General features: G+C 43.2%; 1 protein-coding gene across 1 annotated transcript in view; it reads left to right on the top strand.

The window, feature by feature from the left end:
- LOC147683395 (unconventional myosin-VIIb-like) overlaps positions 1-25,411 on the top strand; it is a 1,214,266-nt gene that overhangs the window by 978,312 nt on the left and 210,543 nt on the right. Inside the window, exons 36-37 of the mRNA XM_086943813.1 lie at positions 3,432-3,559; positions 22,257-22,414. Coding sequence (XP_086799939.1) covers positions 3,432-3,559; positions 22,257-22,414 — 286 coding nt within the window. The remainder of the gene's footprint in view (positions 1-3,431; positions 3,560-22,256; positions 22,415-25,411) is intronic.

The raw sequence follows: 25,411 nt of genomic DNA, 5'->3' as shown, positions 1-25,411 counted from the left end.
GGCAGAAAACCCCAGAAGGCCTGCATATGAAAACGAGAAAGTGCATCAGCCGCCTGGTTCAACACCCCCGGGACATGTCTTGCCCTAAATAGTACATTCAATTGCATACACAATAACACAATTTCCTTGAGCAATCTCAGAATCCATTTGCATCGTGCTGCCTGGCTATTGATACACTCAACAACGGTCATGTTATCAGACCAGAATACCACAGAGTGATCTCTGAACCCCTCGGGCCAAGTTCTCAGGGCCACCAGTATGGGAAAAAGTTCTAGGAAAGCAATGTTGCTTGTCAGACCACTATCATGCCACCATGACGGCCATTTTTGTGCTGACCACTGTGTGCCGAATATGGCACCAAAACCAATGCTCCCTGCCGAATCTGTCCACAGCCCTAGCTCCTCAGAGGACACGGCCGGTTTGTTCCAGACAATTCGACCATTGAAATCCGCCAGAAATGCCAACCAAATGCGCATGTCCTGGCGAACCTCTGCCGAGAGCCTTGTGCGATGATGACCCTCCCTCAGGCCGACCATGGCTTGGGCGATCGAGCGCGAAAAGGGGCGGGCCATTGGTATAACTCTTAGGGCAAAATTCAACTGTCCCACCAATTGCTGTAATTGATGTAGCTTCACCTTAGGCTCACTTATACACATTTGCAAGGATGCCCTGAATCTTAACACTTTGTCATCTGGTAAACGAAAACAACCTTCTTTGGAATCGAGCTCGATCCCCAGAAACTCAAGGCAAGTCGAGGGACCCACAGTCTTACCTGGTGCCAATGGCACGCCAAACTGATTCATCAAGACACAAAATGCAGTCAAAGCCTGTCCACATTCTGGATCCCCGGCAGCCCCCAGAAACAAAAAGTCATCGAGATAATGCATAACATGTTTAAACCCCGTCTTCCTTGTGAAGACCCATTGCAGGAAGCAACTGAACTTTTCGAAATATGCACACGATATAGAGCACCCCATCGGCATACACCTATCCATGTAGTAGTGACCCTGAAACATGAAACCCAGGAGACGCTGATCGTCTGGATGTACCGGGAGCAACCGGAACGCTGACTCGATATCAGATTTTGCCATCAGCGCTCCGGGCCCCAGGCGATTCAATATGGCTACGGCCTCATCGAAGGATGCGTACCGCACCGAACACACTTCCGGGTCTATTGCCTCGTTTACGGAAAGACCACGTGGGGCTGATAAGTTATGTATCAGCCGAAACTCACCCGGGTCCTTCTTGGGGACCACCCCTAAAGGGGAACAAACAAAGTTAGCAACAGGTGGCACATTAAATGGACCGGCGACTCGACCTCGAGCCACCTCTTTCCCGATCTTTTCCTGTACCACGGTCGTATGCTGTAAGACCGATATCTGGTTTTTACATTTTGCTATACCCTGAAACTCCCTCACTGGGATGCGGAAACCATACGAAAATCCGTCCCGTAAGACCCCAGCGGAAGCGTGATCCGGGTATTCACTGAGCCAGGGAATCATTGCCATGGTATCAATCGGAGTAGGTAAAGGCGCCCCTCGGACTATGTCAGACCTGTTTGGCGCCTCCTCTACCCCCGTTATCACCCGTTTTGGCTCTGCACATGGACTCAGGATGGGATGATTGCCCGCACCCCCCACATTCATGCCTAAATTTGCATGACCCCTGGGGCCTCGTACATTTCCCCCTGTTAAAGTTCCAACAAACCCCCCTTTTTCCTGCGTTGCCGATTGGCCTCGAGTGATTGTCGCTACTTGTACCTGATCGAAAGGGCGTCCCCGCATATTGGCGGGAGGATTCACCCACGTAACTCCCTACCAATGGCACCTTCAACATACCAGAATCCTCCATTTTGGACCAGGACACAGAATCATAACAATCCCAAGTTAAGTTTTTATCATGCTCTTTTGCTTTTCTGAAAATATTGTCGCTACAAAACCAATGGTTGCCCTCGTGAGACACTGAATACCCCATGATCCGTGACTGATAAATCGGCAATTCGGGCAGCAATTCGGGCCTACGTTCACCTAAGATGGATGTAAAAACCCCCCACGCTTTGCCCCAATTGCCAATGTTTTCATTTACCTTAAAGGCGGCCATCTTTGCGCGCCAAACACTAGGATGCATGAGCTCCTTTTGACTCTTAACATGCTCCATCTCATAATGATCGGTAAGCAACGAGAAGATGTTTATATACTCCCCTGCCCATATCTTCTCCTTGATAGCCAGAGGGACATGTTGACCCAACCTTTCCCTTCGAGAGGGTGCCGACTCATCCCTCGCAATCGGCAATGGCCGCTTACCTGAACCGGAAGCTGTATCTGCGACTGGACCTGACCCAGGTGGTTTCTCAACTGCCGCAGCCGGCGATGGTGCCTTCGTCGCTTCCCTTGTTTCCCGCAGCTGTTTCATCAACACCTGCGCGTCATCAGCCGTGGCGCCCTTGCTACCTTTACCCAACCACGCTGCTAATTGTGCTGCCAGCTCGGGCGGCATATCCTCCCCGGACACGGGGGTGACCACAACGGGAATCGGATTTCCTTCCTCCGGGACCGGAGTGGGTGCTTCGAGCGGAGTACAGGGAACTGGGACGTCTCCCCCAGCTGTTCCCCTCCTGGGCCTCTTGCCTTTTCCCCCCGGAGCTGTTCCCGCCAGAGGACGTTTCGGCCCCCCTTCCTCGTCTTTCTCCGCCATTCGCTTCTTTAGGTCGGTTACCTCTTTCATGAGAACTCGCAGCATCTGCTCGGTAGTCATTCGTTTTCCCGCCTTCTTAGGCATTCTCCGACAGAGTATCTGCAAAACAAACAAGAAGATTATAACGCTCAAAATTGGCTCTTCGTTCCGTCACGAGCTCACGTGCAGCGAGGTGGTGCAGCTTCAGAGCACAGGAACAAGAGGATGCTTCCTTGGCTTGTTGCTCCTTTTATCCGTCCTCAGGGCGGGCGTAAACCCGCCCCGGCCTGCCCCGTGGGCGTGGCCCGGCCTCGTCAGTGTCTAGGCCAGCCCACTCCAGGGCGGGAAAAGGCGCGCCCCGGCTACGCCGCTTCGGGCATACCAGCCGAGACTCGCCTCCCGCCCAAGATGGCTTCCCGGGGGGATCGTGGTACTCTGCCATACGTTCGGGGGGACCGAATGGTCGCCCCTTTCCAAAGTCATTGCTTGAAGCATACATGATGGCGTTTTATTTAGCGCTACTTTCAGCCTGGAGGGTTGTGAAATTTTGGATTTTTCCATCAATAAATTGTACCTAGATTGTAGAAACAAGTTTAGAGTATTTGAGTGATTCTCTGTCTTAAAAAGATGAGGTTTGCCATTTTTCATGGGTAAAAGGATTCTTCTGCTATATACCTTGGCAAAGTGCCTTGTTTGTTATATCCCTTTATTCTGTTGAATAATTTGAGGCTAATCTGATCTCTTTTTTAATTTGATAGAGTTTGTTGGTATTGTCACCTGACCAAAGAAGATCAGTTTTGCAAAGATCCCAGACAGATGAGCCAGAAGAGCAGCAGACGGATGTGAAGCTCTACACATTGGAGGAATTTGCACAAGTTCATTTCAGGTACATACCAACTTTCCTGGTTATGAAAAGGGATATACAGACAGGCAGCAGAATGAAACAGGAGTAGGTATTTTGAGATGGTTATTCATATGGAGACTGCCAATAGGCAAGAAACAGAAAGAGGAACAATTGAAATAGTGGTAATAGTGGTGTACACGGATATATGATGTTACAACGCGGACTGTAACAACGCATACCGTTACAACGCATCTTTTACAACGCGGATACTGTTACAACTCATGTATTTACAACGCATTTTTTTACAACGCAGGTACCTTTACAACGCATACCATTACAACGTAAGTATTGGTAAGTATATATTAATATTAATATTATAATCGTAAATTAATTTTCTAAAATATAATTTAATGCAATTTAATTTAATTTAATTTCAATTAAATAATTGTATTTAAAATTAATTTTACTTTATTTTTACCCTGTACCCCTGTACCCCAAAAACTCAAAACTGACCCTCAACCCCAAAAATAAATTAAAGTAATGTAATTTAATGTAATTCCAATTAATTAATTTAATTAAATATTTTAATAAATTAAAATTAATTTTACTTTATTTTTACCCTGTACCCCTTTACCCAAAAACTAAAAACTGACCCTGAACCCTAAAAATACCCCTTTACCCAAAAACTTAAAACTGACCCTGAACCCTAAAAATACCCCTTTACCCAAAAACTAAAAACTGACCCTGAACCCTAAAAATACCCCTTTACCCAAAAACTGAAAACTGACCCTGAACCCTAAAAATACCCCTTTACCCAAAAACTGAAAACTGACCCTGAACCCTAAAAATACCCCTTTACCCAAAAACTGAAAACTGACCCTGAACCCTAAAAATACCCCTTTACCCAAAAACTGAAAACTGACCCTGAACCCTAAAAATACCCCTTTACCCAAAAACTTAAAACTGACCCTGAACCCTAAAAATACCCCTTTACCCAAAAACTAAAAACTGACCCTGAACCCTAAAAATACCCCTTTACCCAAAAACTGAAAACTGACCCTGAACCCTAAAAATACCCCTTTACCCAAAAACTGAAAACTGACCCTGAACCCTAAAAATACCCCTTTACCCAAAAACTGAAAACTGACCCTGATCCCTAAAAATACCCCTTTACCCAAAAACTAAAAACTGACCCTGAACCCTAAAAATACCCCTTTACCCATAAACTGAAAACTGACCCTGAACCCTAAAAATACCCCTTTACCCAAAAACTAAAAACTGACCCTGAACCCTAAAAATACCCCTTTACCCTAAAACCCAAAACTGACCCTAAACCCTAAAAATACCCCTTTACCCCAAACATATAACATTTAAAATATAATTATATACTTACCAATACTTACGTTGTAATGGTATGCGTTGTAAAGGTACCTGCGTTGTAAAAAAATGCGTTGTAAAAACATGAGTTGTAACAGTATCTGCGTTGTAATAGATGCGTTGTAACAGTATCGCGTTGTAAAAAATGCGTTGTAACAGGTGCATACCGGTGTACATATCACAGTTCATCATTAAATATAATTCAGTAAACTAAAATACAGTGAAACCAAACTGCTTGCCCAAAATGAGCTTGATTTTCAAAGCTGAAGTGTCCGAGAGATGGGATTTAATTCTGAACTACTTACAAATTATGTGACCATTCCATTCAAAACCACCCAGTCAGAGCCTGATGTTTGTACTTTCATAAGGGTGTTAATCTTTATGTATATTCAGTTAATGCCATCTTGCAGACATACTTTTCTAATCAAGGGTGAGGGAGGTGGATTCTGGATCCATTCACTTTCCAAAATAGCATGAAATCATCAAAGGGGAATGGATCACTTGTCCTGCTCAACCATTGGGTATACAGGAAATGAGGATGTCCCAGATGAAAAAGGCCCTCATGCACGTGATGGGTATGGTGGTATCTGAAGCGGTATATGTTGGTTCTCCGCTTTTAGATCACGTCAGTGCATAATCATTGGGTCTGATTTCGATTTATGCAGCCTCCACCAGGAGGTTTTTACCCATGGTTGACACAGTAGTGAGCCAGTGATAAAAAAGTTATGTTAAAAAGACACCTCAACCTAAGTTCTGCTACTTTATTCTTACTTGGTTGTGGGTCTAGTAAACTCTATAGGAGTGCATCAATTTGGACTGAGTTACGAGTACTGGATGCACTCAGAGTGGTAAAAAACTTGAAGGGGGGAAAGATTGTGAAGGTATCTAAAAAAAGGTCGACATGTTTCTGCCTTAGTCTGCCTTGGTATAGGACTTACGGGCATTCATCAGGACCAGTGGTTGGGAAACGTGAGGTTTAACAAAAAATAATAAGTGCTCAAACGTGAACGAAAAAGGTATTAACCTGTTTCTTCGGACTGGAGGTCTTATGGTACCTGTAAAGAGTAAGCACATGGTTTTGGCATACATACAGGGTTTGGGGGAAGGGGGACATACACACAGAGCAGAACGTTGCTGCTTCTATCTATTCATACATGAATATATAAACTACTAAAAAATGGCAATACTTAAAAACCGGTTAACAATCATGGCAATGTCAACTCTCTCTTTTTCTCTCCATACTCATGCAGCAGATTTTTAGCGTGCTATTCGACAGTGGTTACATTGTGTTTTGTGTCGATCAAGAACGCCAATATTGACTACGGTAGTGAAGGTGGTGAGCCAATGGTGGCTGACTATGCGATACAGTGTGAGTGCTCAGCAATTGTTACCTCGCGCATTTAATTAACACGCTCCTGTCGGATCGTAGAGCTCTTGGAAGGGGCTAGAGGGTAAAGAAGGGGTAGTTAGCATGGGTGGTGTGGAATACTTGCGGTTTCAGGAGACACCTTCATCGGTCTCGCTACCTGTTGCACCCGGTCCTCAGCTTGCTTCGTCAATGCCCTGCTCTGCCCTTACTGATCCGGAAACGATAGGTACTGTTTCCGGGTCGTTTTGTACGGCGGATTGGCCCTGTCGGTGACTCCCTATTGGTTGGTTGCTGTTTCTATAGTAACCTGGGGATGTTTTGTGTTCAAGATTACCTAGAATTTATTTATTTACCAGCGCCAGCCAGGGTATATTATCATTCAGTCCATCGCTGTCAGATTTGAACCTATGCCCCTATCTTTGTTCTTTTTCGAAAAGGATTTTCTCGGCATTGTGGTCTTTGTTTGGCAAGGTTTCAAGGATGACCCACTGTAAGTCTTGGACCGTGTGGCCCTTTTCTAGATAGTGAGTCGCCATCTTCGTAGTGCTCTTTTCACACTTCACATTGCTTCTGTGTTCGCACAGTCTTTGTTTGGCTTTCCTGCAGGTCATTCCTATGTATCTTAGGTTACATGGACATGTGATCATGTAGATCACGTGTGTTGTATTACAGTTTGTGTGGCTATTCAGGGTCCATCTGAAGTTAGGGAGTAGTTGGAGCTCTTTAGTAGGTTGTGTCAGGCTGCAGACAGAACACGAGCCACAAGGGTAATGTCCTTGTACTTGTGGGTTCCCCCATAAGTTGGTATGTTGTTTTGGTGGTTTTGGTGGTGGTCTTGTGTGCACCAGGATGTCTTTTAGGTTACGGCTCCTTTTATTTGCAAACCTTGGTTTTTCCCATGTAAGGTTGCCTGACGTAAGTATGCGCCAGTTCTTGTTCACTATTTTCTTGATGTTACTCGTCATGGCACTGTATGTGGTAACACATGTGAGGACATCCTCCGGTTGGTCTTTTGGGGTGCATTCGAGCAGTGCCTCTCTGTTTTGGTTCCTGGCACGTTTTTTGCATTTGGCGATTACTTTTTTAGGGTAATCGCGAGCCTCCAATTTTTTACAAAGATCTTCAGCTTGTGTTTTGTACTCTTGTGTCACTACAATTCCATCGTAACCTGAGGAACTGGCTGTATGGTAAGTTCTCTCGTAGAGGTCGGGGGTGGAAGCTGTTGAAAGATAACAAACTATTTTTCGCTGTAGTCTTAAAGAAAGTTCGGGTTTGTAAGGTGTTGGCTTCAGCGTAAATCGTGACATCTAGGAAGTCAATGTTCCTGTCGTTGGCACAGTAGGTGAACTTTAGGCAGTCATCTTTTTGGTTGAGCCAGTTGTGGAATTCTGTCAGTTTTTCTTGATCTCCCTTCCAGATGACAAAAATGTCATCAATGTATCGTTTCCAAAAAAGGATACATTGATGATAGGGGTTGTTTGCTGCATCCAGGATATGTCTGTCCTCGAAGGTGCTGACATACAGTCCGGCAACGCTCGGGGCAAAGGTACTGCCCATCGAGGTGCCATGACATTGAAGGTACAGTTTGTCCTTATACTGGAAGAAGTTTTCCATTAGTGCCATCCGGCAGCACTCCAGAACGAAGTGTCTGGGTGTCTTGTATGTCCAAGGGGTGCTGAACAGGATGCTTTCTAGAGTATCCATGGTTTTCTCCTGTGGGAGACTCGTATAAAGACTTTCGACATCGAATCCAACCAGAAGCATGGTGTTGAGTGAGTATTCAATGTCTTTTATTTGATTAAGGAGATCTCTTGTATCCTTCAGGTATGTTGGAGTTTTCTGTACAAGTGGTCTTAAGTACTGGTCAGCAAATTGGGAAAGGGGTTCCAGGATGGATCCAATTCCTGACACGATCGGTCTCCCTAGTGGTGGGAGTCGTCCTTTGTGTGTCTTTGGCAATGAGTAGAAATAGGGGGTTCGTGGTGTATTGGTCCTAAGGTAATCCCCTTCCTTCTTGGATATCCAATTGTTTGTTTCTCCTTCCTCGATCATCATTGCGATTGTTCTTTGCAGCCTGGGTGTAGGGTCTTCTGATAGTATTTTGTAGAATTTTCCATCTGCCAACAGATCCATGCATTGTTGGTCGTATCCTGACTTTGTTAGGAGGACCACTCCTCCGCCTTTATCGGACGGTTTTATGACTAAGTCACTGTGCTTTTCAGTGCGTTCAGTGCTAGTTGTTCCGATCTGGTAATGTTCTGAAATGGTTTCTGAGTGTCACGAGCGAGGTCGTCAATGCCTTTGAATAGTACCTGCTCGAATGTTAGTATCTCAATTGGGACTTGGTGATTAAGTGGGCAAAAGGTTGACTTCTTCTTCAGTGTGGTGTCCCCGTCATTTATTTGTGGTTGTTCTCCTTGAAAAAAGGCTTTGAGTTTCAATTTCCTACAGAACTCTGCCATCTCGCATTTTGTCTTGAATACATCCAGTTTCGGTGTAGGTACGTATCCCAAACCTTTGTTTAGTACACTCTCTTGGTGCATCCAGCACTGGCTCAGATCAAGAAACGGACAACTACAACAGTCCCAGGAACCCCCAACAGAATAAAAGAGGCAACCGACGAGGACGCAACTTCTGGCGCCCACCCTTCTTCCAAATGGGTAACCAAGGGATGCCGTTCCAACCCTATAACCCTCACTTCCAAGGATGGATGAATCCATACTTCCAAGGGCCAGAGATGAGGAGCCACCAGTTACCACATCAAGGAGGTCAAAATTTCCAACAAAGGATTCCTTTTTTAGGGAATGGCCGGACAACCGAGAAAACACGGAGAAGAGGGGTCACCTGGTCCGACCAAACGAGACAGGTACAAACAAGGAGCGTGACAAAAGCGAAAACAGGAGCAAACACGACTCCCTCATCGTCAACCTAACAGACAGAACTCTCACGAAAGATGAAGAGAGTGTACTAAACAAAGGTTTGGGATACGTACCTACACCGAAACTGGATGTATTCAAGAGCAGGCACTATTCAAAGGCATTGACGACCTCGCTCGTGACACTCAGAAACCATTTCAGAACATTACCAGATCGGAACAACTAGCACTGAACGCACTGAAAAGCGACAGTGACTTAGTCATAAAACCAGCCGATAAAGGCGGAGGAATGGTCCTCCTAACAAAGTCAGGATACGACCAACAATGCATGGATCTGTTGGCAGATGGAAAATTCTACAAAATACTATCAGAAGACCCTACACCCAAGCTGCAAAGAACAATCGCAATGATGATCGAGGAAGGAGAAACAAACAATTGGATATCCAAGAAGGAAGGGGATTACCTTAGGACCAATACACCACGAACCCCCTATTTCTACTCATTGCCAAATACACACAAAGGACGACTCCCACCACCAGGGAGACCGATCGTGTCAGGAATTGGATCCATCCTGGAACCCCTTTCCCAATTTGCTGACCAGTACTTAAGACCACTTGTACAGAAAACTCCAACATACCTGAAGGATACAAGAGATCTCCTTAATCAAATAAAAGACATTGAATACTCACCCAACACCATGCTTCTGGTTGGATTCGATGTCGAAAGTCTTTATACGAGTCTCCCACAGGAGAAAACCATGGAGACTCTAGAAAGCATCCTGTTCAGCACCCCTTGGACATACAAGACACCCAGACACTTCGTTCTGGAGTGCTGCCGGATGGCACTAATGGAAAACTTCTTCCAGTATAAGGACAAACTGTACCTTCAATGTCATGGCACCTCGATGGGCAGTACCTTTGCCCCGAGCGTTGCCGGACTGTATGTCAGCACCTTCGAGTAGAGACATATCCTGGATGCAGCAAACAACCCCTATCATCAATGTATCCTTTTTTGGAAACGATACTTTGATGACATTTTTTTCATCTGGAAGGGAGATCAAGAAAAACTGACAGAATTCCACAACTGGCTCAACCAAAAAGATGACTGCCTAAAGTTCACCCACTGTGCCAACGACAGGAACATTGACTTCCTAGATGTCACGATTTACGCTGAAGCCAACACCTTACAAACCCGAACTTTCTTTAAGACTACAGCGAAAAATAGTTTGTTATCTTTCAACAGCTTCCACCCCCGACCTCTACGAGAGAACTTACCATACAGCCAGTTCCTCAGGTTACGACGGAATTGTAGTGACACAAAAGAGTACAAAACACAAGCTGAAGATCTTTGTAAAAAATTGGAGGCTCGCGATTACCCTAAAAAAGTAATCGCCACATGCAAAAAACGTGCCAGGAACCAAAACAGAGAGGCACTGCTCGAATGCACCCCAAAAGACCAACCGGAGGATGTCCTCACATGTGTTACCACATACAGTGCCATGACGAGTAACATCAAGAAAATAGTGAAAAAGAACTGGCGCATACTTACGTCAGGCAACCTTACATGGGAAAAACCAAGGTTTGCAAATAAAAGGAGCCGTAACCTAAAAGACATCCTGGTGCACACGAGACCACCACCAAAACCACCAAAACAACATACCAACTTATGGGGGAACGCACAAGTACAAGGACATTACCCTTGTGGCTCGTGTTCAGTCTGCAGCCTGACACAACCTACTAAAGAGCTCCAACTACTCCCTAACTTCAGATGGACCCTGAATAGCCACACAAACTGTAATACAACACACGTGATCTACATGATCACATGTCCATGTAACCTGAGATACATAGGAATGACCTGCAGGAAAGCCAAACAAAGACTGTGCGAACACAGAAGCAATGTGAAGTGTAAAAAGAGCACTACGAAGATGGCGACTCACTATCTAGAAAAGGGCCACACGGTCCAAGACTTACAGTGGGTCATCCTTGAAACCTTGCCAAACAAAGACCACAATGCCGAGAAAATCCTTTTCGAAAAAGAACAAAGATGGGTGCATAGGCTCAAAACTGACAGCGATGGACTGAATGATAATATACCCTGGCTGGCGCTGGTAAATAAATAAATTCTAGGTAATCTTGAACACAAAACATCCCCAGGTTACTATAGAAACAGCAACCAACCAATAGGGAGTCACCGACAGGGCCAATCAGCCATACAAAATGACCCGGAAACAGTACCTATCGTTTCCGGATCAGTAAGGGCAGAGCAGCGCATTGACGAAGCAAGCTGAGGACCGGGTGCAACAGGTAGCGAGACCGATGAAGGTGTCTCCTGAAACCGCAAGTATTCCACACCACCCATGCTAACTACCCCTTCTTTACCCTCTAGCCCCTTCCAAGAGCTCTACGATCCGACAGGAGCGTGTTAATTAAATGCGCGAGGTAACAATTGCTGAGCACTCACACTGTATCGCATAGTCAGCCACCATTGGCTCACCACCTTCACTACCGTAGTGAATATTGGCGTTCTTGATCGACACAAAACACAATGTAACCACTGTCGAATAGCACGCTAAAAATCCGCTGCATGAGTATGGAGAGAAAAAGAGAGAGTTGACATTGCCATGATTGTTAACCGGTTTTAAAGTATTGCCATTTTTTAGTTGTTTATATATTCATGTATGAATAGATAGAAGCAGCAACGTTCTGCTCGGTGTGTATGTCCCCCTTCCCCCAAACCCTGTATGTATGCCAAAACCATGTGCTTACTCTTTACAGGTACCATAAGACCTCCAGTCCGAAGAAACAGGTTAATACCTTTTTCGTTCACGTTTGAGCACTTATTATTTTTTGTTAAACCTCACGTTTCCCAACCACTGGTCCTGATGAATGCCCGTAAGTCCTATACCAAGGCAGACTAAGGCAGAAACATGTCGACCTTTTTTTAGATACCTTCACAATCTTTCCCCCCTTCAAGTTTTTTACCACTCTGAGTGCATCCAGTACTCGTAACTCAGTCCAAATTGATGCACTCCTATAGAGTTTACTAGACCCACAACCAAGTAAGAATAAAGTAGCAGAACTTAGGTTGAGGTGTCTTTTTAACATAACTTTTTTATCACTGGCTCACTACTGTGTCAACCATGGGTAAAAACCTCCTGGTGGAGGCTGCATAAATCGAAATCAGACCCAATGATTATGCACTGACGTGATCTAAAAGCGGAGAACCAACATATACCGCTTCAGATACCACCATACCCATCACGTGCATGAGGGCCTTTTTTCATCTGGGACATCCTCATTTCCTGTATACCCAATGGTTGAGCAGGACAAGTGATCCATTCCCCTTTGATGATATCTTGCAGACATAGGCATATTCAATGACCCTGGCATAATTCCTTGCAGGATGCCTCAGGGCAGTGGGCTGTAATTCCACATGGGATCTAACATTAGTTTGGTACTGAGAAAACCAGGTTGAAAGGTGGAATCATGTGAGTCTCACAGTGTCCTGTGGGTATATGTGTGTATATATATATATATATATATATATATATATATATATATATATATATATATATATATATATATATATGTATATATATTCACTGAAAAAAACATAGCTTTCAGGTACTTTATAGTAAGAAATTAACATTTATAAAAACCTTAGAAATTCGCTGAGAAAACATAGGTTTCAGGGACGTTATAGTTAGTTGGAAATTTTACTCGTATAAAGCCAAAGACAAGGAGTAAAACAGGAGAGGGAGGAAAGCAGGTTTAAACCCACCTCCGTCTTCGTTCCTCAGTCTCCATGAGATGCTGTGGATGTATTCACCGAGGCAATGAATAATGACCTCATGCATTATAGAAAAGCGGACCACCAAAATCACAGAAACAATATCACAGATCAACAAAAATTGGCACTAAATAACATAATTAATGACAAGAACATCGTGGTCAAACCCTCAGATAAAGGGGGGAACGTGGTCCTTATGAGTAGAGATCATTATAAAAGCGAAGCACTGAGGCAACTTTCTGATGAAATTTTTTTATATGAAATGTACCTCTGAACTATACCAACAGAGTATTATAGAATATGACACGCTTATCCAGAAATGGTACAATCTTCAGATGTTGGGCCAAGATGAACATTTGTTTTTGCGGAACAACTGCTCTATGATCCCTACTTTTTATCACCTTCCCAAGTTGCATAAAAATAGAGACCGTCCACCAGGCCGTCCTATCATTTCCTCCATCGGCAGTCTAACCGAGAATATGTCCCGATTTGTAGACAATATTTTGTTTCCTTTGGTGCTGAAATTGGAATCTTATATCAAGGACACCAAGGATTTCTTGATGAAGATCCAAGATTTGAAATGGGACTCACGTTATCTGCTGTTGGTGCTGGATATCACCAGTTTAAACACTTGTATTGAACATAAGCACGGCCTGGAAGTGGTCCAACATTTTCTAGACCAGCGCCAAATGCGATTTGCTAGGCATAATATAATGATCCTTGAATTTGTTGAGTTTTGTCTAACCCTCAATATTTTTCTATTTGAAGACCAGTTGTATTTACAGAGGTCAGGCACGGCGATGGGCACCTGCTTTGCTCCCAGCTACGCGAACTTGTTCGTGGGCTGGTGGGAGGAGCAGGTGTCCAGGAGCTGTACGGTTGGGCAGGACAAGGGGGAGACCGTGTGTTGTCATCGTTACATTGATGATTTATTTATTGTCTGGAACGGTGGGATGAACACAGCAGAGGAATACATCAGGGTACTGAATGATAACAACCTTAACCTGCAGTTCTCGGGTTCAATTAGTCCGGTGGCAGCGGAGTACTTGGACCTGAGAGTGTTCATAGACGGGGAGCAACTACACACAGCACTGTATAGAAAGAAGACTGCTGGCAATTCAACACTCTTTGCCAGCAGCAGCCACCCCCCCAGCTAATCAGGAGCATTCCTTACGGGGAGCTATTGAGGCTCCGAAGAAATTGCTCCAGGGATTCTGACTTCGAGGCGGCTGCCTCGGAGTGCCTATCACGTTTCGCAATTAGGGGATATGGCAGGGAACTATTGCAAAGGACATTGAGGAAGGTGAGAAAGATTCCAAGAGGGACTTTATTCACTGCCAAACCCACAAGCAGTGGCCGTGAAAAGGATGAAGCCACTAGCAAGGGAAAATTTAGGCTGATCACTCCCTACTCGTCAGGGGCCAACAACCTCAGAATGATGCTTAGAAAAAACTGGCATATCCTGCAAACGGATAATGTGCTGAAGGAAGATCTACCTGCTTATCCATTACTAACCTTCAGCAAAGCAAGGTCATTAGGAGACATGCTTGTCACTAGTCACCTGGAGAGACCTATGTCAAAGACCAATACCCTTAAAGAACAGAAAGGGTTTTATCCCTGTGGCCGCTGCAAGGCTTGTGCGGGCAGTAAAAGGGTTCTATCGTACATGATACCCGAGACAGAGAAGAAAATATTCATCAAGAAGTTCATCACCTGCAGCACTCAATACGCAGTCTATTGTTTGCTCTGCCCCTCTGGCCTTCGCTACATCGGTAGCACAATCAAGGAACTGAAATTGAGGATATTAGAACATCTCAGGGCCATAGATAAGGCGGATCCCGCCTATCCGGTGGCCCGCCACTATGCTGAGGTACACGGTCGGGACCGAAGTAAACTGCAATATTTTGGTTTGGACATTGTCCCACCAAATGCCAGGGGCGGCGACCGTTGTAAGACGACTCCGCAGATTGGAGTCAAGGTATATTATAGATCTCGCTACCAAGCATCCACCGGGTCTGAACAGTGGGGAGGAAATGGCGTTCCATTTGGGCAAGTAAAGCTGTAATTTGAGGACAAATAGGAATGCCAACAGATGGGTTGCAATGTATAAAAAACCAGGTACACCGATAAGGAATTTACCATCAATGAATTCAAGCCCATTTACGAAATGTTTGCTGTAAACTGTGATTTTTGATATGTGATATGTGATTTATAACTTTTTGAGAATACTTATCAGCTTTACACAATCATGTATATGAATTTGCCACTGAAGTTATGATGTTTCTATTTTTTCTATAATATTCGATTGATGAATTACTATAGGTATGGACTAGAACTGCCATATACATCAAGTTTTTTTGAATGATGTAATTTGATGAACTTTTTATTTGACTCAGTGTGATACATGTGTATCTTGTTATAGAGGAGTGATCATGACGGGATGGATTAACAGAGGATACTAGCCGATCCACGGCTTTATAAATTGTTTAATATTTAAACTTTTCAATATAATTATACCCCCCCTGCCAATGGATAACAGCCCATTGGTGGGCAAAACCCTGTGCTTTGTATGGGCCTAATGGTCTTGTATATACACTCGAAGATGGCGCCCACCGTTACTCTAGGAGGGTTGAGTCCTTTGTTGATGCCTATGTTTATGAGAAACTTTATTAACATGTCGATTGTTGAAGTGTTACACACACTGACGAAGGCAGCACGCCGAAACGCGTCTGTGCAAGTCCCCCGCAAATAAATAATTTGTGGTTGCCACGAACCCCTTGAGTGCTGTATGTTTCTTTTGAACTGAAAGGAAAGACTGAGCGTCATATATATATATATATATATATATATATATGCAGCAACAGCAGTTTTACAAAGGCTCCGCTTGAAGTCGACCCAGGAAAACCACACGAATCCGACAAGTAGGTAAAGGCACAAGATTTATTTAAAGCTTCAGTCCAACAGAATCTGACGCGTTTCGGGCATCCGCCCTTGCTCACATATATATTCACTGAAAAAAACATATGTTGCAGGTACTTTATAGTAAGAAATTAGCATTTAAAAAACCTTAGAAATTCGCTGAAAAAACATAGGTTTGAAGGACGTTATACTTAGTTGGAAATTTTACTCGTATAAAACCAAAGACATTTGGCTGTTATAGTTAATAGAGCTAACTATAACTCGCGCCCCCGCAATGTACTGCTGATAACATCACATATTACATCACTCATGACATGCTCAGTGACATCACTGATGACATCACTGATGACATCTCAAATGACATCACTGATGACATCATTCAGTAACTGTGTGTTTCTGTAAAGTTTAAATATGTTTTATATATATGAATGCCAAGGTGTATTTAAGTATGAGTGGGTGTATGAATGTCTGAATAGATGGTTTAGTAGGTGCTTGACTGACTGTATCAGTGAGTAACTTGTCTTACTGAATGCATGAGTTAGTGAGTATGAAATGTCTGTATCAGTCTGTCAGTTGGTGTGTAAGCAGCTGAATGAGTTGGTGAATAGCTACATGAGTGTCTATATGGGTTATTGATTGGTTATCTGAGTGTCTCTGTGGGTGGGTGGGGGTGTGACTCTGTACATAGATGTGTGAGTAGGTGATTCACTGGGTGTATGGGTTGAAGAGTGCATCTGTGAAGGGCTTTGTGGGTCAGTGAGTGTGTGTATGGGTGTGTTGTGAGTGAATGGATGTTTCAGTGGTACATCTGTGAGTAACTACATATGTGAAAGGCAGTATATGTGAGTGTTGGAGTATATAAATCACTGTATGTGAGAGTGAGTGATTGTGAGAGTGGCTGAATAGATGAGTGTGTGCTTGTGTCAGTGATTGTATGAGAGAGTAAGTATGAGTTAGTATCTGTATGAATAAGTAAGGTGGTGTATGTATAGCTGTATATGTGAGTAAATAGGAATGTGAATGATTCTTTGCATGATTGACTAGCTGTGTGAGTAACTCTATGGATGAGTGGCGATGTGTGAATGTCTATATAGGTGTATGAGTGCAAAGGATAGTGCTTTATTGATAAGTGACTGCATATATGACTGACTGTATGGGTGAATGAGTGGACGTGTGTGTAGACCTAGGAACCAGTGATTGGATAGACCTATGAACCAGCGAGTTGGTATGTAGTAACTGGCATTGGTGTGTCTATGGTTTCAAAAATGGTAGTCTGTATTTTAGAGTGGGTGTATCAAAGGTTATATTAGGATGTGAGGAGGTACATCAGATTATCACGTGGATAATGTCATCAGTGATCTCATTTGAGATGCCATCAGTGATGTCACGGACCATGTTATGAATGATGTAATATGTGACGTCATCAGCAGTGCATTGCGGGGGTGCAAGTTATAGTTAGCTCAACTAATTAGAACAGCCGAATTTTAAGAAAAAGATTCTGCAGTGCAAAATAAGGCCAATAGCCCCCTGTACTCACGGCCTTCCTTGGACTCTCCCACTGTCCAGGCCCCTGTGGCTACAGGCCGGCTCTCCACAAGTACCTCATGCCCTGTCAAATGGGGAAACTCCTTGCCCGATCCATGGCCAACTCAGCATTCGCAACCGAGCCTGTGTGGGAGGGAATCTTCTGGACCTGGTGGTTCCCCCGATGAAGTCCACCACAAGTTAAGGGAGGAAGGGGCCACTGGGCAGCTTGCCAGGTAGTTCCTGTACGGGCCTGGGCAGATCTCCTTGTGGCCAACTGGGGGACAGCTATTTTTCCCCCTTCTCCTTCCATACAGTCACTTTATGGGTTTTATTTTAATTGTGTTATTTATAAAAATACTCTACTGCTCCTTCCTCTATGACCGAGCAATAGAAATCCTTTAAATAAATAAAATAAAAAACTTGTTTACTAACAGAATGACTCTTCTGAAGGCTCAATGTGTCAGTCATTTGCATAATGCATTTCTACTTATTTGATTTGTGTTGTCAAGCAGAAATCATACAACTATTGCTGTTGGACTACTGATATCCATACCTCATCATTCTATTCTCTGTGCACAAGAATCAATATCAATAGACAATATCACCAAATTACTGTGATCTAAGATCAATACTCTCGCACAATTACTTGGTTACTGGAAGTCAGACACAGAAACTACAATACTTGCCATGAAGGATAAACTGCTTTCAAAAATGATGAAGGATGAACAGTCATGAAGACTCTTCATAGCATTTACCACAATTGATCGCCAAGTGTTCAGCAGACTTAGGGCCTGATTGAGAGTTTGGCAGATGTGAGACATCTGTCAAAAAGTGGCAAATGTCCCACCCACCCTACTTAGAGCACATGCGACCTCTATGACCTCTCTCTTGGCAGATATCCAACATCCACCAGGCTCTAAAGAAGGCCCTTAGAGTAGATATAAGAATCACAGCAAAGAAAATTAAAGTTTTTAGTGACTCCATCCATTTCCTGTCAGTGATAGTCAGAGCCCTTTATTGCTTCTGCCTGTACTTATTCGAATTCTGGCTTTTCAGGGCCTATGCTCTATTGGAGATTGGGCTGATGACAGGTTCTACCAAATGTGAGTGGCAGGCCAAATAAAAACGTACCTGTTTAATGTAAATCCTGAGAATACAAAAAATGCATGATGAATGTATCTTTGCCTAGTTTGTGCGATAAAGGAATGTATTCACTTCATTGTCATTTTCATTATGTTGCACCCTATGACATGTATTGGTCTCTTGCAGAATACATGTGTTGGTCTCTTACAACTAGGAAAATGCAGAATGGGGCCTGCTGTTTGGAAAGGGGCTGAGCAGGCTTACAAGGGTAAATGTTGCCCAGTGGTACAGCAAGGGTGGTGTGGGCCCTAATACAAGCAGGAAAAAAGTTGCCTCTCACTTACCACTTCATTATTAAAACACAGCCACAATTGGGATGCAGTTGGTCCCTTTCATCCCTGGGCATCGGTGCCACTGCACTTGCAGTACTAATAATAGCTGTGGTACTGTTTTGGGTGTTTCACTTTCTCATTCTGCTCATCTTCTACGTATCTCAGTTGGTTGCTCCTTTCATTCCCTTTCATTGTGTCTGCACTCTATCAGCTTCCAATCTGTTTCTGTCTTCACCCCCGATCATTCTTATTTCCTTCCTCCTTATTCTACTTTCTTGTCCTCTCCTTTGTTGCCTTTTACATTCTCCTTTGTTATTGTTTCCTTGGTCTGCTCGACTTCCCCTTCCTATTCACCTTTCTCTTCCATCTACCTTCCGCCCAACTCTCTCCTCCAATCTCCATTTAATCTCGTCATCAATATTCATTTACTCAATTCCCTACATTCTCTGTATGACGCTTTCTTGTCTTCACTTTACTATCACACTCTTCTCCTTCCTCTCATCCTCTCAAACACCCTGAGTTCTGCCCCCCATTCACTGTTCTCTTAGTACTTATTCTGCCTACTGCCACTCATCCTATCCTTATTTCCTCCTTATCCTCTGCCCTTCATCATTCCTTTGCCCTTTCTTCTCCTTTTCTTTTTCCTTCTTCTCCTTTCTTTCATATCAAAAGCTCGTCCTCTCTTTCTCCTATTTTTCCACTCTCTGCCTTGTCAATTTCTACACTTTTGTCTTTACTCATTCTTTTTTCTCCTTTTCCCTTTATTCTTCCTATCTTCTTTCTCTCTTTCTGCTGTTATCTCTTTCTTTCTATATCTTCTTTCCTATGCTGGGTTTATTGTTTGCCCTCCAACACTGCTCATCCCGCAGAGCCCCACGTCTTCAACTCCTCGGGAAAGAGTAAACAGAAACCCGGGTCGTAGACAACCCAGGCGAGCACTCTTAGATGAGAAACTAAGAAGGCCTGTTAGGTAACTTGTAGACAGTGCAATGCTCATTGGGGCCCCTCAAGCCTTTGACCCCAGTGCCACTGTACCAGCTGCAACACAAACAACTAAGCCTTTGCTGTTACTCTATGGTGAAATCCACTCACTGGCACAATCATGCACTAGATTGTTTTACAGGAGAGGCAGCAGACATGACACCCAAAATTCAGACACCTACATCTCTAAATGGATAGTATTATACCCACAAACACCAGTATCAGTCACATTGAGAGTCTCTCTAGTATATGACATACTCCTTTTCTATGAGGTTATCAATAGAGTAACTAGGAAGTTAAATATTGACACTTAAGACCCACCAGTACAAGCATGAATCCAATCCCACTCCTTTCAAATAATGGGTCATTCAACACTTTGTGTATTCCTCACCTTCTGGAAGGCCACAATGGAATCTTCCCCTATAGTGGTCTGTATAAGGGCTACCAAATGGAGGCAAAACAAGCAATGGAAATCACTGGATCAAGCCCTATAATTCTTATGGGAGAACATGAGGAGAGAAAGAGAGGAGTCATCGAAACCCAGTGAGCAAAAAATGTATGCCAAAGTCAGCATCATCTTCCTTGCAGCAAGTTCTACAGTCCTTCTCAGCCCATAGGACTACTGTCATTTGATCCGTCGTAATTCATGCAAAGTGAACCGTTAGACAACTTCAGTTACTTACTCAAATGTAGTATTTTCACGTTTTAACAGATTATCAGCTAAGCAACACATGTAGCAGTGCTTTCCATACATGGATGCTTTTGCACAGTGGCCACTGAAGATTTGTGCCATGGCTGGTGCTTAATTCCCTTTCATGACTAGTAATACAAACATCAACTTTCTATTATTAGTACCTAGCTTTTCAGATCTGAGGCAAACCAGGAGATAAAGAATATGTAGACAGTGGCTAAAACTCCTAAATCATTTGACCTAAAAACGAATAGAGGGATCATGAGTCTGCAGCTCAAAACCTATGGTAGAGTATATCACCAGTAGGTGCTTAAATCACACTTGTGACAGGAGCATCGGAGCATCAGCATTGTCAGAAGCAGCTACAGAGCAACCCTTCTGCCAGAAACTGAAACTGGCCACCAGTGAGAATGGAAATCAGCATCTCTCAGTAGTGCTTATCAAAGCCCTTCCTGCCACCAGACAAATAATTATGCTCTCTCCCTACCTCTCAATGCCCTGGCAGAAGGAAGCATTTTCAACTAGCTTCAACAAATGAGTGATATATATATAGTTTAGAATGACTACAAGATTAGTATTCCACTAAAGGCACACATATATTTTTTCCTGGACCTGCTGGTGGTGTAGGAGGTGCAATCCTTTACACCAAAGAAGATGGTTGAAATAAGGGATCAATGTTCCAGTCTGTGCAAGATTTGAGAATTACAAACAATTTGATCAAATAAAAAATAAAACGCTGTTGCTGCACCAGACTTACCCCTATTTAAACTTGAAGGTTTCTCTATGTATTATAGTTACAGAACACCTACTTTCATACACAGATGTTCATGAAATTCGGAACTCTTCTACACGTTTACATCGGCAGACAACATTATCAGTATAGTACTCTTCTTCAGCATAATACCAGTCAAATATTTGGAAAGTGCGTGTTGGCAGTGGCAGGCTTCCTGTACTGTTAATGCATTATTGTCTAGCCATACTTGCAAAGCTGGTTGGTCAAGGCCTACGTACATCAAAAGTTGGTGAAGAATTTAAAAAGTATGATAGATACTCATTATGGCTTAGGTGCAGTAAAGTAAAATCAAACAATTTCACTAGCACCACTAAAACTCACCCAGTACTTAGGAAGAGCCGTGGTCCCAGTGTTGGAACAAGTGTACTCTTTGAGAGACAAACTGGCTTCTATACTTTGTAAATGTTATCAACCAGAAAACCTCAAATCCTACTTTCAGACTGATCCCCTCTCATATGGACTCAAACTAGTATCTTCTAACGCTAGAGTCTGTATAGGGCCTTTTCAAGCAGATTATTGACATTTTAAGAGACAATACTGGAGCTGCAAGTTCTTCAGTTCCTGCTGGTGCCAGAAGTAGTACGTGCTAAAAAAAAAAGGCCACGAAGAGTGCCCTTCCAGATGCAATTTCTTTCACTTTTGATGTATCCAAGTCATACAGATATTATTAACCCAGGTCAAGTCTACTGCTCCTCGAATTTCAAGCCTTTGTATCTATGTGACAGTCTTAAATCTATGCATTCTGGAAGCTGATGCCTTCGTACCAATGCAGCAAGTAGGCCAATCAAACAACAATAGAGAATAATATTGCAGTGTGTGTCATACTCTTAAAACATCTTTTTTTTGGTCCTCTACGTAAACATGTGTAAATGTGCATTTGCTATTCCTCTCAGTCACTCAATCCTACGGTTAATAGATCTGATAATCAGAGATAAAGACTCCAGGATGATACTATTGAATGTAATTCAGCACAAATGGTAAGGTTTTCAATTTTTTGCAGGCCTCCCGAAGCAGGGTCAGTTACCAGGGCAGTGTTGCAGAGGCCCCGGGAAAAGACGCACTTGTGGTCTGTCTCCAAGGAACCCATGAAACAGCCGCTGCTGAAGAGAGTGTGTGCAGATGCCGACCTAAGGGATCATGCCTGTCAGGCATTTATCGATATCCTTATATCATCTTACAGCTCCTGTCCCAATCCCAACTGTATGTTAGCTCCTGCTCACATTGACCTAAATGTGCATCAAACTCCAGGCATTATTTGTTCGTCATCTGGTGCAACACATGAACATAGAAACAGATGGAACTTGTTTTGAACCAGTCGCAACACCTCTCACATCATTGCATGAAATGAAATCAAGGGTCCGAAATGCCTGAACCTCTAAGCTGTAACAAATAATTTGTGTAGGTAAGTTACATAAAATAGCTGGTTTTTTAAGGGGTTGTAACAAAACATGTTGTTAAATAGACATAGGTGGTGCTCATGGTACACCATGTCTGTTTCAGATTTAAAGCACAGAAATACAATGACTTATGATACAGAGTTTTGTTTTTCAGCCTTCAGAACTGTACTACCACTACGACTACTACGGCTACCACTACTACTACTACTACTGCCCATTGTTGGTCTGGTTGTATTGGGCAAGTCTTTGTATGGTGCCCCAGCTGTGGTTCAGGGTCCTCATTTCTGTTCTGATCAACACACCCTCAACCCTTACAGAACCCAGCCTTTGCTTTTATCAGCTGCTAGTCCGTGGCATCAGAGTATGATTGTTGTCAGGATTGTACGCAGGATCGACCAGTTGTTACATTTGGTTAATGCTCCCTTCTTTGTAATCTTGACGATGGTGCCTTGGTTCCAGTCACATAGTACTTTCTTTCCGTCCCAAATCTATGTAAACAGTGGCTGTAGGGTCTTGTCTGATTTTTCAGGGTCTGCCTTGAACATTTCTGCAATTACGTTTTCTTTGACAGGAGCTTTTGTGTTCCCTAGAGATCGGATGACCTTGACAGGGTCTTCTTTCTGTGGTGGGGCGCTATTCACATATAATTCTGTCTCTGCTTCTTTCATGTCCCCTTCACTTGTTGGTACTTGGCTATTCTTTGCAGTGCTTGGCCCAGAGAGCTTCCTGCTCTTCCTCTGTTGTGAATAGGCTACCCTGCTTGTCCTTGATAAGGATCTGTATGTTGCCCGTGATTTAGCACTGACTAACCTCACGATCTTGAAGACATTCTCCCATTCTCCGGCCCCACTGCAGCTTGGCCAGCCAGTTATCCATGTATGCCAGCTTGTCTACTCTTTTCATTATATTTGCTCCTTTGTTTGCTTCTATTTACTGTGTATTGGGGGTTGCACTTCACCTGCAGCCTCTCAGATTTGGCCTCCATTTTTGCTGCCCTCCTGTCTTCAATAGTTTGCCATGTGTATTGTCTTAACCATTCTTTCCTCTTTCTTTGCTTGATTCTTAGGCATGTTTCACTGCTCTTCAAATATATTGAAAATACCTGTTCCCATTTCTTGTTGACCACGTCGACAGTTAGCTCAGACTGATCTTCCATGCCTTCAAAACCGTACAGTATAAAATGGTAACATACAAAGCACACAGTAGATGCTCTCAAGACTTTGAACAAGTCTGTCATTCGAACATTATATAAACCAGTGATGGACCCTTGTCCAGTGGCAGATATTTAGAGCCTAGACTTCTCTGGTCTTTTGCATATGTTCTTAAACTTCACATTGCATTCTGCTGAAAAATGCAACCACTTTTTCTACAACACTTTCCTCCACTATATGTTGTGGGAGAGAGATGGATCAGATTCTTGTTGCATCTTCACTGGCTTTCTTTCCCATTTATGACATAGAGATAGACTGTTCTGTAATTCATGTTCTCAACCACCTGAGTCACTGAACACATATTATTTATTTTGTGTAAGTGCACTGTGCAAAACCCAATCAAACAAATCATTGTTTTGCGCATTTGCTTTATTATGTAATGTCATTCTAAAGTGCTCATTACTCCTAATGTCTGACCACAGTGCATCCTGTAAAATGTTCCTCTCATCTGTGTGGTATCAGTAAGAGATCGGAGTGACTCATAACCTCTTGGTCAGTTGTCATATGTGTAGTTTGAATACCAAAGAGGCAAAGGGGGCATGTTGTCAGTCGAAGCAGTCTCCTGAGCATGCTGAATTAATGTAACCCTAGCTCAGTAGAGTATCCAGACACATATAAGCCGAGATGCTGCAAGGAAAGAAATTCAGGAAACATATGATTCTTCTTTAGACTAGCATTCGGAAGAACATTCTTACTTTTAGATGGATACACAAGACAACATCTGACACCATGAGATGTTCATGGCTGGATTAGTAGTGGAATTCCTGGAAAAAAACTGATCATACCTGTCTCAGAGCAACTCAGATTCCCATTTGAACACAGCATAATAAATCTTTCTCCTCCCAACAATCCTCAACATTTTAAGGCCTGGTAATGGGATAATCAAAACCACAGATTTCATTGTGGATCCGGAGACTTTCACCCATGAACATCGCCTGCTGAAAACAGGCAAAATGCTGGTTGGAAATTTTCATCTTTCTTGGTAATTTCTCATTTCCCTCAGGATATATCCTGTACACGTACAGTATTCCTCCCTCTGAAGTTATCCATACTTTTTAAGGGGAAATACTGACCGAAAATGGAGGGCACTCATAATGAGGCCTGTAGTGCAGTGTAAAAATCACTTAAGAGTAGTAACAAAAGTGTTTTTCTTTCTTTTGCAAGGAGTATTCATGGTGCTTTTAAGTCTACCCTAACCTCACCATGTTCAATGCAGATCTTTTGTACTGCACCATGTTTTACAGAAATAGAAGTATCTCATTTAAGGTGGTAATATGGTTGAGATGCATGGACCATTTAGATGCATTGCTGATTTAAGATAGATCCTGTGCATCCTCATTCTATAGTCATAAGCCACAGTAAATGTTGTCTGAAAATGATGTCAGGGCGCAAATGAAGAAACAGTGCCTACAGGCCTCCACAGTGAGTGCTCTTTACACTACAGCATTGCTAAGAAACTTCAGTGACACCTTTAGAGATTACCAGGTGGATCTTCCCTTTCACTTCTGACTCAATTCTTGCACAAGCCCTATTACATAGGTGATTGA

The sequence above is a fragment of the Lissotriton vulgaris genome, chromosome 11 (genome assembly GCF_964263255.1).
Source record: "Lissotriton vulgaris chromosome 11, aLisVul1.2, whole genome shotgun sequence".
Classification (NCBI taxonomy): domain Eukaryota; kingdom Metazoa; phylum Chordata; class Amphibia; order Caudata; family Salamandridae; genus Lissotriton; species Lissotriton vulgaris.
Note: the sequence above shows the minus strand (reverse complement) of the source record. Positions and strands in the feature narration are given on the sequence as shown.